The sequence below is a fragment of the Pelophylax lessonae genome, assembly GCF_965119305.1.
Source record: "Pelophylax lessonae genome assembly, chromosome: 4".
Classification (NCBI taxonomy): Eukaryota; Metazoa; Chordata; class Amphibia; order Anura; family Ranidae; genus Pelophylax; species Pelophylax lessonae.
In genome coordinates this window covers 82633602-82653105 of record NC_138771.1, presented here as the reverse complement: position 1 = coordinate 82653105, position 19504 = coordinate 82633602, and the positions used below count along the sequence as shown (strand labels likewise).

The 19504-nt window shown below is 39.6% G+C and overlaps 1 protein-coding gene across 2 annotated transcripts in view; it reads right to left on the bottom strand.

The window, feature by feature from the left end:
- The window catches only part of FBN1 (fibrillin 1), a 398720-nt gene that overhangs the window by 74423 nt on the left and 304793 nt on the right, over positions 1 to 19504 (bottom strand). The window contains exons 32-36 of one of the 2 annotated variants that reach the window (XM_082254921.1): positions 12444 to 12566; positions 6226 to 6348; positions 3985 to 4110; positions 2641 to 2763; positions 1513 to 1635 (exon numbers count right to left, since the gene is read on the bottom strand). The exons of the other annotated variant lie outside the window; for it this stretch is intronic. Coding sequence (XP_082111047.1) covers positions 1513 to 1635; positions 2641 to 2763; positions 3985 to 4110; positions 6226 to 6348; positions 12444 to 12566 — 618 coding nt within the window. The remainder of the gene's footprint in view (positions 1 to 1512; positions 1636 to 2640; positions 2764 to 3984; positions 4111 to 6225; positions 6349 to 12443; positions 12567 to 19504) is intronic. 2 annotated transcript variants of the gene reach the window in all.

Sequence of the window (19504 nt, the reverse complement as noted above, 5' to 3'; positions counted from 1 at the left end):
GGAGGGGCTAGGAGCAGCAACGAGGAATCCGAGAAGAGGGGGATCTGGGCTGCCCTGTGTAAAACCAACTGCACAGAGAAGGTAAATATAACATGTTTGTTATTTAAAAAAAAAAAAAAAAGCCTTTACAATCACTGTAAGTGCCGGTTCACACTTATGCGATGCGGGAAGGCTGCGAATTCGCAGCCTGTTCCCGCATCGCAAACGCACCCTTGGCAGTTCACACTGCCATATGCGATATGCTGGGGGTGTCAATGAAATGTTAACGACACCCCCAGTTTGATCGCATATCGCAGTGCGATCTTTACAGTTCGCACAGGATGGATCGCACAAGTGTGAACCACTGTGCGATCCGATCCTGATGCGGCTAAAAAAAAGGGTCATGTGCGACTTTGCTGCGGGTGCAGTGCGAATTTAGCCATACAAATTGTATGGCTGAATTCGCAACGCACAGCCGATCGCATGTAATGAAGGAGCAGTGCACTCCGATATTACATGCGATCGCCGCAGCCGCACTAGTGTGAACCGGCACTAAAAGTAAATGTTTTTGCAGTCATCAAATGTAGTCATGGGAATTTTCATAAGAATGCCTGTATGAATATTCGTACAAACATTTGTTCAAAAATCTATTGGTGTATAGCTAGCCTAAGCCTTCAAACATAACCAAGACAAGCAACTTCTACACAAACAGCTAAATATGTAGTTAAAAAAAAAAAAATCTTTACTTTTTCACTTGTCAAACAACTGATAATTCTGTGCACTCCCTAATTTTATCATTTAAAAATATCTGCACAGCCAGGCAAGAAACCATGTCTATTTTCTAGTTCAGCAATTCAGCTTTCTATGTCACATCCCCCTTTCCAGAGTCTTCACTGGGCAATGAATCAGGAAATGTGGAATCAGGACGTTGTTACCTTCTTGGCTGTGTGGCAGAGATGTGTAAATTGCAAGACTGACTGTACAGAACTATAAATCCCTTGGTAGGTAAAACAGTGAGCATATATGTAATTTAAAGTGTTTTTTTGCTGTTTGCATCTGAGATCCACTTTAACATTAAGGGTCTTTGCTGTCACAAGTATTTGCCCAGCCATAAATATATTTCCCCATATTGTGTCTAGGCCTATTTCCTATGATCATCAGCTTAACACAGTGACCACAATACAAATTTCCTGATTTAGGTATCTCAGGAAAATTCTGCATTATGGCCACTAGATGGAGTTGGTGATCAAGGGAAATAAACCTATTAGAGCTCATGCAAACTAGGCATTTGAATTTTTCCTGTGAATGCCTTTCACTCCTGCCAGGAAAAAGCAGCTTACAAAACATGCCTAAAGCCGCTTATTGCACACATGTTTAGGTGCATTTAGATGCGTCAAGCATTTGGGCGCTTATGGATTCCATTGGCCAGAATATTAATTTATTCTGGCCATTGGAACGAATGACTGTTTAAGCGCAAAACGCATCTATTACTAATGTGTAAATCCTGACAAAAACATGATAAAATGATCATACCAACACATCCAACTCGAGTGGGATTTAGTTGGAAGTCTGGTGGACACTCGCAATTGTAGCTACCAGGAGCATTCGAACATGTCCCACTGATACAGGTTGTCGGATCAGCACATTCATCCACATCTGTAAGACAAGAAAAGATGCATGAAAAGATGGTCATCCGCTGACATCCGATTTACGTGCTTTCAGTTCTGTTCCGTTTTTTGGTGTCATAGAATGGACAAGGCAAATCTATTCCCACCAGAACACAATCCAATAAACATTTTTACCTAGTTCTATAACTTTACAAAGCTATGTGAACACGTTTTTAGCGTGCACAGGTGAGTTGTAAGTTTATATTCAGGTTTCAATGAGTAAATTTACGAGCAATGCTGTTATTATAGAAATTTTAAAATAGACATGAAGCAAATTATACTTTAACTTATAACTTTCTAGTAGACATTATTATAATAGTACAATATTATTTTGAACCCCACCTGGTACATTTGGCCAGAAACAATCTTTAAACTAATGCCCCATACACACGTGCAGATTATCTGCAGACTTTTGTCTGCAGACTTACCTTTTCTATGTAGTGCAAGGGCCTGCCGGATTGCATACAAATTGAAAGTGTTTAGGTGTGACCTCATATTATATGGTTTTGGTAAGTCTGCAGACAAAAGTCTTCAGATAATCTGCACGTGTGTATGGGGCATTAGATTATGTTAAGTATTTATTTACTACAAATTGCTGATATGGTATTGATTGCTAAAAAATACATCTGTTCTACTATATGCAGCACATGCAATTGATAGTCTGATTTTCTGTATTTGCCATATAAAAGAGAAATTATACTAAAGGAACAAGGAAATGTTTTGGATCTGCTTGTTGGTGTTAATATGTTATGGCAATGGTACGAATTACTACAAATGCTAAAAAATTGCTGCTCCTCTTCCAATCTGGAATACCTACACTTAACACTTTGATAAAAAGTCAGTGCATGCATTTATTTATACAAATAACTAAATAGAATATTTGTAATGCAATCTCCTGCATGTTATTATGTTTCTGAAATAACATACATATAGTTGGTCAACCCATAACCTGTATGTCCTCTGTCTTCTAAGGAAGATTTCAAAATGATCTTACCTGTACAGTTGCCTCCAGTTCTATCCAGCTCGTATCCTATGTCACAATCACATCTAAAGAGACCAGGGAGATTCTTGCAGGTACCAAAGACACAGATGTTGGGCAGTGCACATTCATCAATATCTGGAAATAAAATATCATCTTTATATTAATATGTCATCTATAATAGCAAGATACTGTATTTCCTAAATCCAACTAAAATACTAAAATTCATGCTCAGTTTCCATTTTACTGATAATGGAAGGATGATAAATGGCAGAGAGCATACTGTCCCCGAATAAACACACTGATTACAATTTATTTAACAATAATCATGTTACACAATTTTACCAAAAGTGTTAGCATGGTTATTGCAGGGTATTTTACGCCCAAATTTTTTATTTTTATTTTTTTAAGTTTTGAATCGAGTAGGAAAGGACCAGAAACCCTGTTAATGTTTTATTGCAGTTTGTGTCCCAACTGGAAGATCCTTACCTATTCTAACTAAACCCCCCAAAAATTGGCTATATACAGGGCTTTTTTTCCAGCGGGAACGCGGGGGAACGCAGTTCCGGCACCTCCAGTCTGAATGTATGCAATGGCAAAGGGGTGCTGGGGTCAGTGAGGTGAGCTTAATAGCCTATTGATGCTGGTTGCTGGGGGATCTATTGTTGCTGGGGTGAATCTATTGTTCTATTGTTGCTGGAGGGCATTTTGTTGTTGGGTGGGGGGGGGCTACTGTTGCAGTGGAGGATTTATTATTGCTTGGGGAAACTATTGTTGCTGGGGGGCTATTGTTGTTGGGGGGGGTCTATTGTTGCACGGGAGGATTTATTGGGAGGGGGCAATTGTTGCAGGGGAGGATTTATTGTTGCTGGGGGGATCTATTGTTGGGGGGATCTATTGTTGCTTATTCCAGGGAATCTATTTTACTACTTTTCTAGTTATCATTAACAAATTCTATACAAATTACCTAGAACCACAACATGAAACTTGGTTCTGTATTCTCTAAAATGGGGGGTACTGGGTGGTGGGTAGAGGGTGGAACCAAAGGACAGCACTCGGAGGTGGGTAGGGGGCGGAGACAAGGGGTGACTCAGAAGAGGGGACTACCTGCACCTATTCCCGGAGAAAAAAAGCCCTGGCTATATATATATATATATATATATATATATATATATATATATATATATATATATATATACTTTAAATACAGCTCTTGACCACACAAATCGAGTTAAGGAGAACATATCCATTGCAACATTGGTAATGTCTAATGGAAAAACTAAAGTTTGAGTTTGATCTTAAAAACAAAAATCCTGATCCTCATACTGCTAGTTTTCGCCATTTTTTTGGATACTCCACCTTCACATGTTTTTCCATCAATGCTTGGTAAGAATCCCATATCGCAGTCACATCGGTATCCACCAGGGGTGTTGAGGCATTGACCATTTCCACACAGATTCACATTCTCGGTGCACTCATCAATATCTGTTAAAGAAAGAAGACCGTGTTAAAAAAAAATCATTTTTCATTAAAAATATTCCACTTAGGACATGATTCAAGCTCTAAATGTTCTGGAAAAATGTATATATTTTGTTTTGTTCACTTCTGTTCAAATTAGGATGGGGTAACATTCTAACAGGGATAAGTTCTGTGCTGGCAGTAGAACTCCATAATCAAACTACCAAACCAAATTTTTAATACCGCTGCTAATCTTTCTTAGTGACCTCATCGAAAGATAGCAGCCACCATGAAAATGGAGATTACAGTAGGCACTATGTTAAACAGTATATGTTGTATGGGGCAACTATTGTAATAACTTGTCCTAACATTCTGGACTGTTTTGTTTTCTTGTATAAGTTTTCATGATTGACCTTGAATAAGTAGTTAGGTCAAACCAAAAGGGTTCTGTCAATTATTCCCCAGAAGTTTAATATCATTCTTTTTTCTCTTTTTAGGAACGTTGACTCCACATATCTTGTATATACACATATGTGATATAATTACTGGAATTTAGTTTTTGGTATATTGTTGTGGGTTCTAAATGTATTGCACAATGTACTAAATAAAGAATAAAAAAAAAAAAAAAAAACTGTGTAAGGGTCCTTTCACACGGGCGTTCCATTTTTTTCCTCAATTCGGTCACTGTTTTTGGAAAACGGACACGGATATTACTTTTTAGGGTCCTTTCATACGGGCGTTCCGTATGTCCGTTTTTCTTCTATCCGTTTGCGGATGAAAAACGGACGTAATGTATGTCTATGGGCTAGCGGGCGTTAGTGGATGACATCCGCTTTTCGTCCGTTCCATTTTTTAAACGGAAGAAAAATAGAGTTCTCTTCCATCTCAAAAAACGGAACTTAACGGAATGGACGAAAAACAGGTGTCAGCGGATAGTCATCCGCTAACGAACGCTAGCCCATAGACATATAAACGGATAGAGGAAAAACTGACATACGGAACGCCCATGTGAAAGGACCCTAATTCAGATATGGTTTGTTTCTACCACAGATTTAAAAACATGCAAGAAAAAAAGTTTCAGAACTATGCAAGGCCTGAAAATGATATTAGAGGTTCCTCTGCGGTAAAACGGTTGAGAAAAACTACTATACAACCATTGTCCCTTTTTTTTAAATTAAATTAAATTTTAATGCTGCAAGTGTACCCTATAGCGATTACCCTAATGTGTGTACCCTAATAAGCACCTAACACTGACATACTGTATACTTATTCATCCTAAAGTTTTAAGAAATGATGACTGAAAATGGGTTTCCTATACCGGTCATTGTAAAACATAGACACAAACTGACACAAACACATTAAAGGTGACCAGGCAATCAGCGAAATACACAGATGAATTACCTATGATATACATATGGCGATTGTTTTACCTGGCAAGAAATTTTCACTACTTTGTCTGCACTAAAGTAGCATAGCTTGGTCAAGAACATTCCCCAGCCTGCTGACACGATTCATGGTCACTACATGTGCATTACTTCCTTTCCTGACCCCCTGTTCACACCGGTGCAACTTGTAATGTGATTTGATTAATCATCCAAATCACTATCATAACCTATTGTCGGCAATGGAACTTTTCAAACAGTGCAACTTTGCCTTTGCAGTGCCGCACCGATTTAAAAAAAAGGTTCCTGCACTATTTTTTTCAATTTCGGGTGTGACTTGCTTAGACATCTGTGCATAAAGTCACACAGATGTCAGGCATGTCACACCTGAAATCACACTGACCTGCAGCCTTGAAATCGTGCTACTTTAAGTGAAGTAGCATGATTTCAAAGTCGCATATAGTTTGAACGGGGGCTGAGACCTACTGTGTAGAACACTGAAGATGACTAATGTCAAGCCAAATTCAAGTACTTACACTACTTGTACTTGCCCATGCAGGGCAGTGCCACAGCTTCACTTTAATGTCAGCCCTCACAGCTGTTTATAACTGCCAAATTTTAGCTCTCCTACTTATTGTTATATGTTATTACTTGGAGGGAACATGTGACTTACTCCTCTTCTTTCCATAGAGTGGATTTTGTTTTTTAATCTATAATGCAGAATACAGAAGTGGAATTCATGTTTAAATTCAAAGCTTACCTGTACAAGCAAAGCCATCTCCAGTGTACCCTTCTTTGCAGAGACATCTATATGATCCCATGGTGTTTTTACAGTCTGCATTTGGACTACACAAATGAGTTCCATTTGAACATTCATCAAGGTCTGAAACAATGATAACAGCATATAAATGTCATATATTTTCATCAAACACATTTACAATATTTTTAGGCAAGAGCAGAACACTTTTGTCTCTATGTTATGGATAAATGCATGTTTTAGAAATGAAAAAGTAGAAAAGTGAGTTATTGATTCTTACTATAAGTCTAGTCTTACTGAAATAAAAACTATTGTGACTGCCTGACATCAAACTAATTTAAGGGCAATAAAAGGAGAGTTAATGCTAGGACAACCTATACATTCTACACATTTATAATCTGGCTGATCCAGACATATATGGTGCATTATTTTGCATGTTTACCTGCAATGCCGTAAAGCAACCCACTCATTTTGAATGGACTGCCAATGCACTACAACATAGGTATTACCAGACCTGGATAATGGTTTTGCAATGCAGCATACCACAACACACTGATTGTTAACTTCTGTGTGTTATGTTCTACAAAAAATACACATGCATTATGGTGTACTGGGTGTCTTGTCTTGTCATTTTAAATAAATAGCATCTCAACACACCTTGCTAGCACACCATAATGCATGTGCTTTTTTCTAGAAGATGGTAGCACAAAGAAATGAACCATCAGTGTGTTGTGGGGCGCTGATCAGTCGCCTCTGTCTGTTGGCACCATGATGCACCAGACCCAATTTTATCATACACTGCAGTAACACGTTTTACCGCAGATTACCACAATGCACAAAAGCGAATAACGTTTAATTGATCATAAAATGTGGATTTTTATCTAAAGAATGGGCCTTGCTTTGTATCTGTTTCTAAGTGATGGGAGCTAAGCAAAGATCTACCAGAAGCCAGCTGCCAATAAATACCAGAACATGTACATTAAGAACTTCTAGAGAACCGCTTATTATCTGGATATACTCTTAATAAGCACCAAACAAATTATGCTGTTGCTACTTGCATACATGTCTTTTATTAGTAAGTACTGATTGTCAGCTTTACTGTGAACAGATGGTGGTTCTGTTCTTTTCTATTAGGCAATCATTTATGCTGCATGTTTTGTTAATGTCTGTAAATCCCACTAGATCTAAAGGCATTTTATACTGAAGCTCACCCTGGTGACACACCTGGAGTTTCACAAGAGTCACCTTAATACTGTAAAGAGTCACGAAAGTCACCTATTTGAAGCACTTTTGCACCTTGTTGTTTGCACATGGACATTTTTTTATACTGATTATCACTTCACCTACATTTATATATTGCCATTTTTTATGCAACTGCACATTATTTAAGCACTTTATTGTTTTGGCATTTTGCATTTATTTATTTATCTTTGTCATTATTGAGTTATCGTCCAGCACTTATTAATATCTACAGTTTTTGCGATTTTGCACATTATTTTGATAACATTTATGATGCTTTATTAGCTTGGTCATTTTAGACTTACTACCTCACTTTTAGATCTTTTTATTTATCTTGGAGATATACACTACACTTATTTATTCATTTTCCAGTATTTCTATACATTTATGATTTTTATACTCATTAGATATTTAATATTGAGTCCTCACCCATGAGTTAGGAGTATTTGTTACATCTTTCTTCAAGATTTTACACATACACTCATGGTCACATTGTTTTGATTATCACTCTATTCCAAGAGAAACTATCGCCGATTTCCTTTATATCCATTTTATACTGAACTGTAACACGGAATTATTAATTCAGTTCTAGGCAGATGTTACAAAGATCAACATTTCAAATCTCACATACACTGGTTACCAGTGTCGGGACAAGGTCATCCAGCGCCCAGGGCAAAGCTGCCAAACTGCACCCCCCCCTTCCCTTAGGGATAGGGTCAAGGCGCCTTTATCCCTGCAATAAACCATTGCGCCCAGAGCAGCCGCCCCTCCAACCCTTTATCCTGGCCCTGCTGGTTACTACTGCAGACATTTTTCTGAATTGAATTGTAAATGACTATCCTCCTACCATCCTTTTTAAACTACCTTGGTTGGTTCCATTTTCTAATTAGTTTTGCTGGCATATGAACGCAACCAATTGTTTTGTAGTAAATTGTCAGCAATGTGCTTCTTTTCTGCAGCAGTTAAGATTGGGTACACTTGCAAGCCACTGAGGTCTGTAGCTAATATAATTTAAGCCTCACTGCACATGTAAGCATCTAGACCAGCCTTTTTCAACCAGGGTGCTTTTGCAGGTTCTTCATAGGTGCCTTGACAAAATGCTTACAAATTGCCCCAAATTGGCCAAAAAATTGTCCACAAGCCAGTGAGTAGATTAAGCCTTCTTTTTTGTTACACAAAGCTTTTTATTGTGCAGGATTACAAGCAGCTGCCGGTGTCCTAACAACTGATGATGTCAATAGCTGATAAGGAGCATGTCAGGTGCTCCTTGTTTGCCCCTCCCCTTCTCCACTTCATCAGCACTGCGGTCACATTAGCTGAGTGAGGGAGGGAAACTAAAGCTGGATACACACTATCAGGGCCGCTGATAGAAATCATGGGGCCCCGTACAGCCTACCTGATGGGGCCCCTTAAGCCCCATCCCTGGCCCCTCCCTAGACCCCGCCCCTGGCCCCTCCCTAGAAGGGTCTGCTACAGGCACTCATATGGAATGCTGTGTAGCACAGTTTGAAGCACAGGAAATTATTTTTTCAGCTTCTGGGTTTAGTGTTAAGTGCCGGTTCACATATATGCGATGCGGGAACTCTGCAAATCCACTGCGGGTTCCCACATTGCATTCAAACCGCAAGCAGTTCACACTGCCATATGCGAATCGCTGGGGGTGTCAATACAAAGTTAACGACACCCCCAGATCAGATCGCATATCACAGTGCAAACTGTCAGTTCGGACATAAATCGGATCGCATAGATGTGAACCACCATGCGATCCGATTCTACTGCGGACCAAAAAGGGTCCTGTGCGAGTTGTGTTCGAATGCGATGCAAATTCAGCCATACAATCTGTATGGCTGAATTCGAATTGCACAGACATCGCATGTGATTTTCAGAGCAGTGTGCTGCGAATCACATGTGATGTTTGACATCACACTAATGTAAACCGGGACTAAATCCTGGCTTTCACAGACAGTCAGTGATTCTAGTACTAAATCCAAAGGGGGGCACACAGAAAATGCTGAGGCTAAAGCTAGCTGTTTTGAAATGGAACTGGGGTGGATCTGAAATAAATTGCCACCAGTGCTATCCCTACCCCATTTTAAAGCGGTGGTGATGGGAACTCAGGCCTCATATACATAAAATGTCTGCACCTGAGGAGCTGCAGGTGCCACCGTATACTGCCTTCTGCCACCGTATACTGCCTTCTGCCACCGTATACAGCCTTCTGCCACCGTATACAGCCTTCTGCCACCATATACAGCCTTCTACCACCGTATACAGTTTTCTATACAAGTTCATGTTCTCTTGATAAAAGCTGATGCTTCATATACTGTATATAGAGCTTATGGTTTATCTCACTGCTCCTCTCTGCACTCTCTTCTGTTCTCTGTTTCTCTCTTCCCTCGTTAGTTCATTCTGTTCCTCTTTCTTTTTTTTCTGGTATCTCATCCTTTCCTCTCTCTCCATATATCTTTCTGCTCTTTCTTTCTCCCTCTCTGTCCACTCCTCTCTATTCTATCTCTCTCTGCTGTATCTTTCTTTTCAGGCTCTCTCCCTCTCTATCCATCTTTATTCTGTATTATATAATCTTTATCTCTTTCTGCTTCTTTCTCCATTTCTCTTTTTCTTTCTCCTTCTATCTCTCTCCATCTTTATCTTATATTATATAATATTTATCTATCTGTCTGCCCCTCCATCTGTAATTCTCTCTATATCTTGTTTTCTCCATCTCTCTCTCTTTCAGTCTCTTTCCTCTTGCATCTCCCTCTCTCTTTATCTCTCTCTTTCTATATTGCTCTCTCCATCCCTCTCTTTCCCTTTCTGCCCAGCCTACCGCTCTGCTTCTTTCTCAATTTCTCTCTCTCTCTCTGTATCTTAAATGATATACTATTTGTGTCTTTCTCTCTGTCTCTACCTTTTTGTCTGCCCCCCATCTCTAATTCACTCTATATCTCGTTTTCTCCATCTCTTTCAGTCTCTTTCATCTCTTTTTCTGTCTCTCCATCTCTCTCCCCATCTATATCTCTCTTCTCCTCTGTCTCTCTCTCCCCCTATATCTCTCTCTCTTTCTCTCTGTCTGGGATTGGAGTTTTAGATAAAGTGAAAGTGATTTTTAGGTCAGTGTCACAATGCTTCCCACCTCTGGCAGAGAGAACCCTCTCTGTTCATTACGTATTGAACTCCTGCAACTTTCCCTTGTAACAGAAGTGACAGGATGCCTTCAATGACACACACTGCTATGGTTATTGATCATTTTATTTCCAACCTGAAAAAAAAAAGCTTTCTGTTCTCAGATAGCTTGATTAAAAAGCACAAATTTAAAAGCATAACTTTTTTTTTTCTATTTACTATATAGAAGTCTTTAGGCTGACTTGGGAAATAATACCAGGCAAGCACATTTAGCTACATCAATCCTGCAAACGTTTACAAAGTCAAATACATACAAAGAAACAATCTGGATTTTCTGGGCTTTCCTTGAATTTATAGCCCTGCTTGCCTGACTTTGTGTGAAACTCAGAGTTCAGACACACCTGACTGTTCTGCTGTGTTAGGCACTGTCTGGCAGCCTGACGATCACAAACCTCTTCTTCTCTTCACTTAACTCTTCCCCTCCTCAGTTCCTGTAGTGCTGCTGCCGGCTTCCTGGAGAAATGTGGCTGAGCTGCTGCTTCCTCTGCCGCCTTACAGCTTCCAGCCAGGCCGAGTGGGGAGAAGAGCTGAGTGCCGTAAGCAGGGGAAGACAGATCACTCCGCCAGGGCAGGGAAGGCAATAAGCAGGCTGCAGGCAAGAATGCTATGCAGAGCGGGCACTGAACTGACATGCACCCGAAACAGAAGAAGTAGTCCCTCCCACTCCTACCAGCACATTATTGCAGAGGGGCCCAGAAAAAGGAAAAAGACTAGTTAAGTAAGTAGGAGAGGGTGCTGCTGTTAATTCAAAAAGGCTTTTTTTTTAAAAAAAATTATTCTGCACTGTGTTTTTGATTTTAGATTGCCCGGGCCCCCCTGCAGAGCGGAGGACTCCGGGCCCGGTACAACAGGGCCAGTTGTACTGGCTTATCAGCGGCCCTGCACACTATACAACTTTTGTTGTTAGATTTCCTTTAGATTTACCTTCAACTATGTAGCGCAGTTTAGATTGGCCTCATATTATATGGTTTTGGTAAATCTAAAGGAAAAAATCTAAAGACAATTGTATAGTGTTTATGGCCCATACGGGACAAAAGAAACACTGGAACACTGTTCATTTGCTTTGTAACAATAAATCACCTCTAAGGCTCAGTTCACACCTATGCATTTTTTTTTTTTTTTGCTTTTTGTAGGATTGCACTACAGTCCATTTAACTTGGTTTTCTATGGGACAAGTTGGGACAAGTTCATATCTTCGCTTTTTTCAGACGCTGCATTTTTGGAAAGGGTCAGAGACTTTTTTAAAAGCAAATTGGTGTATTTCTGGTTCAGTAGAGAAGCTGTAGAAAATGCAATGTAACGCGTTTTTTTCCACGATTTTGCTGCAATTTGTATTTTTTAATCCAACCAACAACAAATTGGCCAAAAAAAAGCATAAAAACTGCAAAATGCATCAAAAAATTTGCAAATGTTGGTGGTATAAACGTATGTGCAAAAACGTAAAATGCACAGCAGAAACGGATCAAAAGCAAACTGCAGAGGTGTGAACCAAGCCTTATGCTGGGTGTCCTACGGGTGTAGATGTTGCTGCGTTATGTAAAACTATTTGTTCGGTTTTCTACATTTTTTATAATCTCGAGTTTAAAGATTGTGCAGAATCGTAAAAGGTGCCACTACTGAAAAAAGATTGGGAAACAGTGATCTAGACAAGCAGACTAATAAAAGAAGAGCAAATTTCAGGGGAAAGAGCTACCTTCTATTATAGTAAGGTACAATTATGGGACAGCTAGGCATGCTAGGTCAAGAGCATCTATGAAAGTTACAAACACTATATATATATGTCAGTAAAAATACTGTACCTCCACACTTGATGCCATTCCCTACCCATCCAGGATTACAGCTGCATTTGAAAGCTCCAGGCGTGTTTGTACATGTGGCATGTCTATCGCAGTTGTGGGCACCAATCTCACATTCATTAACATCTGCAGGAATAATATGAAGATAGAAATTACCAAGATCATACAGGCTTATAAAGATAAATTACATAAGAAATGCTCAGCAATTGCTATCATACTCACATCACTATTTCATAATGTCAGTTTTCCTACTGATTTAAGGCATTCTTTTTTCTGCTAAAACCTGACGCCAACAGACTGGATGAGATCATAAAGAACTTCCTCATCACATTACAGCATTTCACGCAGCTCTTCAAAAATAAGGATCCCTACCATGACAACCATACGTTTCTCATCCATGGCCTACAGCTGGGGAGTGGGGACACAAGAACATTTTTACTAGTCTCAAGATCAACATGAAAAGTCTTGCTGGATCCTGGGGACCAATAAAAATAGGTGGAGGAACATATTGACCTCATTTACAACAGACCAAGGGAATATTTTAGTGGGGTTTCCTGATGCTTGTGACAGAAATCTCTGTAGCTTACATTGATGACATAACCTGAAAAACAATAGTGCACAGATGCATTTAATGACTGCAACTAAAATATGTCTTTTCTCAATGAGTCTCTAAAAAATGCGAGCCATAGGAGATAAAGGGTTAAATGGTATTGTTTTTAGCAGGGATATCTCTCTGGGTAATTACTTATGTATATATTGGCATGATAACAAGCATGTTTTTCCTCTAATTTTATAACAGAAAACACATTTCATGCGTTGCTTAAAGTTCACTGCTAAGGATGAAATGTTCTAAAGAAAAGTATATAATTGAGCCAAAATGATATTTACAAAGAATACAAAAGTCCCTGAAAAAGTGGAAAATAATATTTAGGGAAAGTCAGATGATACGACTGCATCAATACTTCCCCACTGCCCCCTCTACATTCACCATAAGTCTTACCACTCTACTAATTTACTTCCACTTGACCATTCACCCCCCCCCCCCCCAAAAAAAAAAAACATATACCCGGGACCTCCCTGATAAGAAGAACCCTATCCTTTATTTACTCCCACTTGATTATCCCCCACAAAATCTACTACCCAGCTTTTTCTGTATTTTTGTGGTGCTTAAGCACTTACCGCAAAGTGACGTATGGGTACGTCGGCAGACTTTGCGGTGTTATACCGGGGTGATGCCTCTAGCTAGAGGCATCATCCTGGTACCGTTGTTTAGAGCTGGCGGGCGGCTTTCTGGCGGTAATGACCGATGCGGCTCGGGAGCCGCTCGGTCGTTACTCCGGAAAACGGGAGGGGACGAGGGGACATCCCCCGCCCTCCTGCCGCCTTTCGCGGCTTTGCCCGGGTCTCCCATCCCACCAGGAGACCCGAGCACCCAGCCGACACGTCCGCCGGCTGGATGGAGTCCCGATCAAAGCCGGAAGTGGCTTCGATCGGGTCTCTGATGACTTTAAAAAACCTGTGATAAAGTAAAAAAAAATAAATAGGAAAATAAAAAATTTTTAGCCGCCCCCCATCGCCGTTAGCTCGCGTACGAAAGAAAATGCATATGGAAGTCGAGCCGCGAATGAAATCACTGTTCAAACCACACATGTGAGGTATTGCCGTGATCACCAGAGAGTGTGCAATAATTAAAAAAAAGAGCAACACTCTAACTCTAAACTGGTAACCGTTAAAAAGTTTTAAAGCGTCGCCTATTGAGATTTCTATTGACCGTAGTTTGTCGCCATTCCACGGGTGTGCGCAATTTTAAACTGTAACATGTTGGGTATCTATTTACTCGGCGTGACATCATCTTTCACAATATACAAAAAAAAATGGGCTAACTTTACTGGTTAGTTTTTTTAAATGCAGTGAAATAAGATTTTTCGTAATTTTTCCAAAAAAATGGCGTTTTAAAGACTGCTGCGCAAATACCACGTGACAAAAAATATTGCAATGACTGCCATTTTATTCTCCAGAGTCTTTGCTAAAAAAAATAAATAAATAAATATATATATATATATATATATATATATATATATATAATGTTTGGTGGTTCTAAGTAGTTTTCTAGGAAAAAATACTGATTTTTAACTTGTAAACAAAAAGTTTTAGAAATAGGCCTGGTGGGTAAGTGGATAAATAGCTTGAAAGAAAAAAAAAAGACAGAATAGTGTCTTCAGTCTAAAGCTTCATACACAGTATAATTTTCCTAAGACTCAACATTCTTTAGCTTTTCTGTGTGTACGTCATGTACTTTACATTTAGTGTTGGCTTCCAACTCCTAATCACACCATACAAGCAGAAACAGCTGATTCTCTCTACTGTGTAGTAAACTAAACTCACTTCTAATAGTATTCAGATTTACAAAAAGACCCTTATAGTTTTTAAAACAAACTAAATAATGCATTGTAAACCCTATTAACTGAAATTAATTAATATGCAAGACATCTGTTGAAATAATCTGTAGACCAAATTCAGCTCTGTTGGAATGAGGTTGGAATGAGTTCATGAGTATGAAAATTATTTGTTTTTTCTTTCTTTCTGAGTCTGATTTACTCTGTTCACTGAGGGAATAATATGACTAATATGATTACATACGACCTTTAAAAGATAAGCTACAACACTTATAAAAAAACAAGTCCTCAAGTTTTCCCTGCCAATTATTTCAAAAATACCAATGCACAGCAAATGGAATAACACATAGAAGAACCTCAATCCAAATAACACTTTGTTTATTTACTGCAACTCATAGTTTGAACACAGATAACTATTCCAATTTCACATCAGTTCTAGGTCAAAATGTGACTTTTACAAGTATTGAAAATAAACATACATGAACAAACTTGTACACATATGCATAGTGTATGTATTGTTTAAAGGAACTGATTAAGCTGCAATTGTCAGTTTAATGGTGTAGGATAAAAATACTGAAGATGAAAGGATTGTCTGATTCAAAAAGGCAGCAGGTACCTTTTCAAAAATGACCCCTTAATATTTTCCCTACATAAGGTGAGTGAAAATGCCTGCAGAGGAACTACATGCAACTGTTCAAGGGACCTAAGGTCCCCTGCTTATGTATGAAAAAGCTACATTATGAAAAAAATCTAACTTGCCTACCTAGCACCAATCTTATTTAGGTCTGCAAAGGAAAAAGACATTTAGAGAATATATGTTACAGTCTGAGTGTTTGTAGAGGGGCAATATAGTTTTCATTACAGACTCCTTGATACATGAATTGACTAGGTAACTGAGTGTTTTTCAACTTTTCTCTCCCCTATTTTTCCCCTTGTCCGCTATGTGGACTTACAAGCGGCTGTCAATCCAGCATATGCCCGATTTGTTTGCGGTCCAAGCTGGTTGCTGGCTGTAAGATGGCGCCCGCACCGGAAGTGACATTTAGCGGCCGGTTTTTGGTTGCGTCATTTCCGGTGGGACCGGCCTATATATAGGTCCGCGGCGGAGCGGGAAGCCGTACATGGCTCCCTCTACACGCCGCACCACGGACAAGGAAATCTTATTAATCCTGCGAGTTGTTTTTTACATCAACAGGTGGGATTGCCGCATGTGCTGCACTCTGCATTTTATATGTATACCTTTATGTATCTATTTTTAACTATCTGGACTCTTTGGATTCTGTGCATCGGATCAGTATTTTGCTGCTGTTAACCCCTTGGTGTGGTCACTATCTGTCTGTGTGGAAATATCCCTCACGGGTTGCTCATGCCACACATGTGGGTCTCCTTTCTTCCCCTTCAGCCCTCATTTGAGAGTATGGTATGCGGAAGCATTATTTGACCGCTGGTGGTGGCTTGCACACTTTTTTGTATGTTCTTTTTCCAGATAGATTTTGCAATATGTGTTTTTCAAGTTGGTGACTAGGGCACATATATTTTTGTGCCCCCCCCCCCTTTTTTTTTCTAATTTATATCTAGATACGTCAGGCATTTCAAACCCTTCTTGGGTCTAAGTACTCTTACCGCGGATCGTGGTCCGGTCCAGTGTCCACCTTACCCTTGGGTACCCCGGGTACGCTGGATCTTACCATCTGGCTTTGCCGGGTTAGCATTGGGATTGTGCCTGTTCGCCCTGGGATGCCATATCTCTTTTACAACAGATGTTATAATAATCTTTGACAGAATGGTAAGCTGCGTTTATATTTATATGAATATGGGTATACATGGGGGAAGCTGTATGGTTGGTGCCCAGCAGTTGTATATGTCTGTGCATATCACTTCCTATTTTTTCTATGTATTTCCTTTTTTCCTGTATTCCTTATTTAGAATCAATGATGGATTACAAGGAATTGGTCCCTGAAGAAGCCGCTACGTGAGGAGTTATACCTCGGCGAAACATGTAGGACCTGTAATCCATATCACTGCTCTCTTTTTGCCAATGTTCAATTTGTAACAATCATTTGCTACCACTTTTAATGTATCTGTTGTTTATCTTTCAATAAACTTGTTATATTTTACATATGGAGTTTTCTATGCTTATGTATATCTACAGAGCATATCCTAGACCTTGAAAATCCCAATTCTGGTAAGGCTGTAGTCCGATGTTTTCTCAGACCTAGGTCTGACTCGGATTACCCCTAACCATTTTCTTCAATATTAGGAATAACTTATTATGTGATAAGCTAACCCTAGATGTTAACAGAGGCAAGTATAGTATAAGCTTATATGCATTGTTATATTTTTTTATCGAGGCAGTCTTGTTAGATACATATAACCAGCAACTCTAGAGTGTATAAACGACATACGAAACTGGCTTAACTGAGATCAATATAATTGTAATTTAACAGGATTGCATCCAAGCTGATCCTTTGTACTCCTGCATGAATGTTGTTTTTCCCACAGAGCCCCAACAGCCTGAGAAATGGATGTTTTGCACATTGTCCTGTTTGTGGAATGTGGAACGTGTCACATTTATGAAAACTCATGGAAAGAACTGGGTGAAGATATATTGGGCCCTTTGTAAGAGACCATGGAGTTCAGGGAGATTCCTGTATTCAGTATAAAAACAAACATTGCAAATATCTTGGCAAGTGAGAGTGAGTAAACTAGGCCAAGTTTCATCTCATAGTCCTTGCAGTACCAAGACGGTGAGGTTAGGGAACAACTTAAGCAGCTACTCTTATCATATTGGGCAACCACTTCTACACGAACAAAAAGCAAAAACTTCAGGCAACATTTTTTTCATGATAGAGCCAGGACCTCTGTTTTTTTTTTATATTTGTAATGTTAACTCCCAAGCTAGAATAGCCCACATGCTAAGCTACTCAGGAAAATTGCATACAGGAAGAATGATTTTTAGCAAGAAACTACCAATTGAATTAAGCTTCAAATAAGTAGCAAACTGAGATATTATCTTATAATAAAAAGATATGCAAGCAATCTCTGGTTTACTAGGGTCATAATATAATTAGCAGAAAGAAATAGGTTTTTAAGGTTCAGGAACCATTAGGTATACGATAAAACAAATACGATGAGAGGTGTTACAGGGCACAATACACCAAGTAACTCAAGCATCATCTTGGACAAAATTCAAGACTTGCCAAATGGAAACCATATGAGACCTCTCACTTATATTTAGATAGCAGTACTGTACTGTACGAGAACCCACAATCACTCACATACAGCTGTAGCATAAATTTGACCAGACCACCCACGCATTCCTTCCCTGAGGCTAACTGCTTGCTTTCCTTGAATCCTTCCAGCTAATCCACTTGAGCTGAAAAGACCATTGACAGTCAGAAGCAGGGGTCCAAACATCAAGAGATGCCTCCTAAAGCTCCTTACCATAACTCTACTCTTTTGGCCTTCAAGACTCTGCTCTTTCCTGGTTCTCCTTCTACCTATCACAGCACTCCCTATAACTTTCTCCTCCTCTCCTCTGCCTCCTTCTGTAGGTGTCCCCGAAAGTTCTGTCCTCTGACCCTTCCTCTTCTTCATCTACACCTCCTCCCTTGGTCACTTGATAAACTCCCACAGCTTTCAGTACAATTTCTATGCAGATGACACTCAAATCTATCTCTTTACTCCTCACCTAACTCCTTCAGCCTCCTCTCACATTACTAACGTATAAACTGACAAATCAGCATGGATGTCATATCACTTCCTCAAACTCAATCTTTCTAAAACGGAGCTCATAATATTAATTCTTGCCCATGCCCCTTCCCCTAACATCTCCATCAAGATCAATAATACAGCTATCAGTCCCTCCCCTCATGCCAGGGTGCTAGGTGTAATCCTAAGCTCTGATCTGTCCTTATTCCCTTTTTGACCAGTGAAACCACTCAGCAGCTTATTCACTCCCTTGTTATTTTTTGCCTTGACTATTGTAACTTCTTCCTCATAAGCCTACCTCTTCACAGGCTATCCCCTCTTCAGTCTATTTCAAATGCTGCTGCCAAACTCATCCACCTTACCTACCATTCAGTGTCCTCCAACCCTCTTTGCCAATCCCTACAATGGCTTCCCATTGCCAAATGAATAAAGTTAAAAATATTACCAACAACATACAGAGCCATTTACAACTCTGCCCCAAAGCTACATCACCAATCTTGTCTCCAAATATCACCCAAGCCGTCCTCTCCGCTCCTCTCAAAACTTCCTGCTATACCTCCCTTGTCTCCTCCTCCCATGCTCGTCTTCAGGACTTATCCAGAGCTTCTACTATTATCTGGAACTCCCTACCCCAATCTTTCCGGCTATCTCCTACTCTGTCCACTTTTAGGAAATGTATCTCGTTAGTTGTTAGGCCTTCAGCTAACAACTGAACCTCTAAATTTCTCCCATCAGTTAATTCCTCACATCGCTATTAGATTGTAAGCTTCCAGAAGCAGGCCCCTCCTAACCCTCTTGTATTGAATTGTATTGTTGCTGTATTGTCTCCTTATATATTGTAAAGTGCTGCGCAAACTGTTGGCGCTGTATAAATCCTAGCAATTACAAATTATTAAAAAGATGAAAAACTGTGCTTTAAAAATCCTGCAAATCATCAATAATACTAATACTACTAAT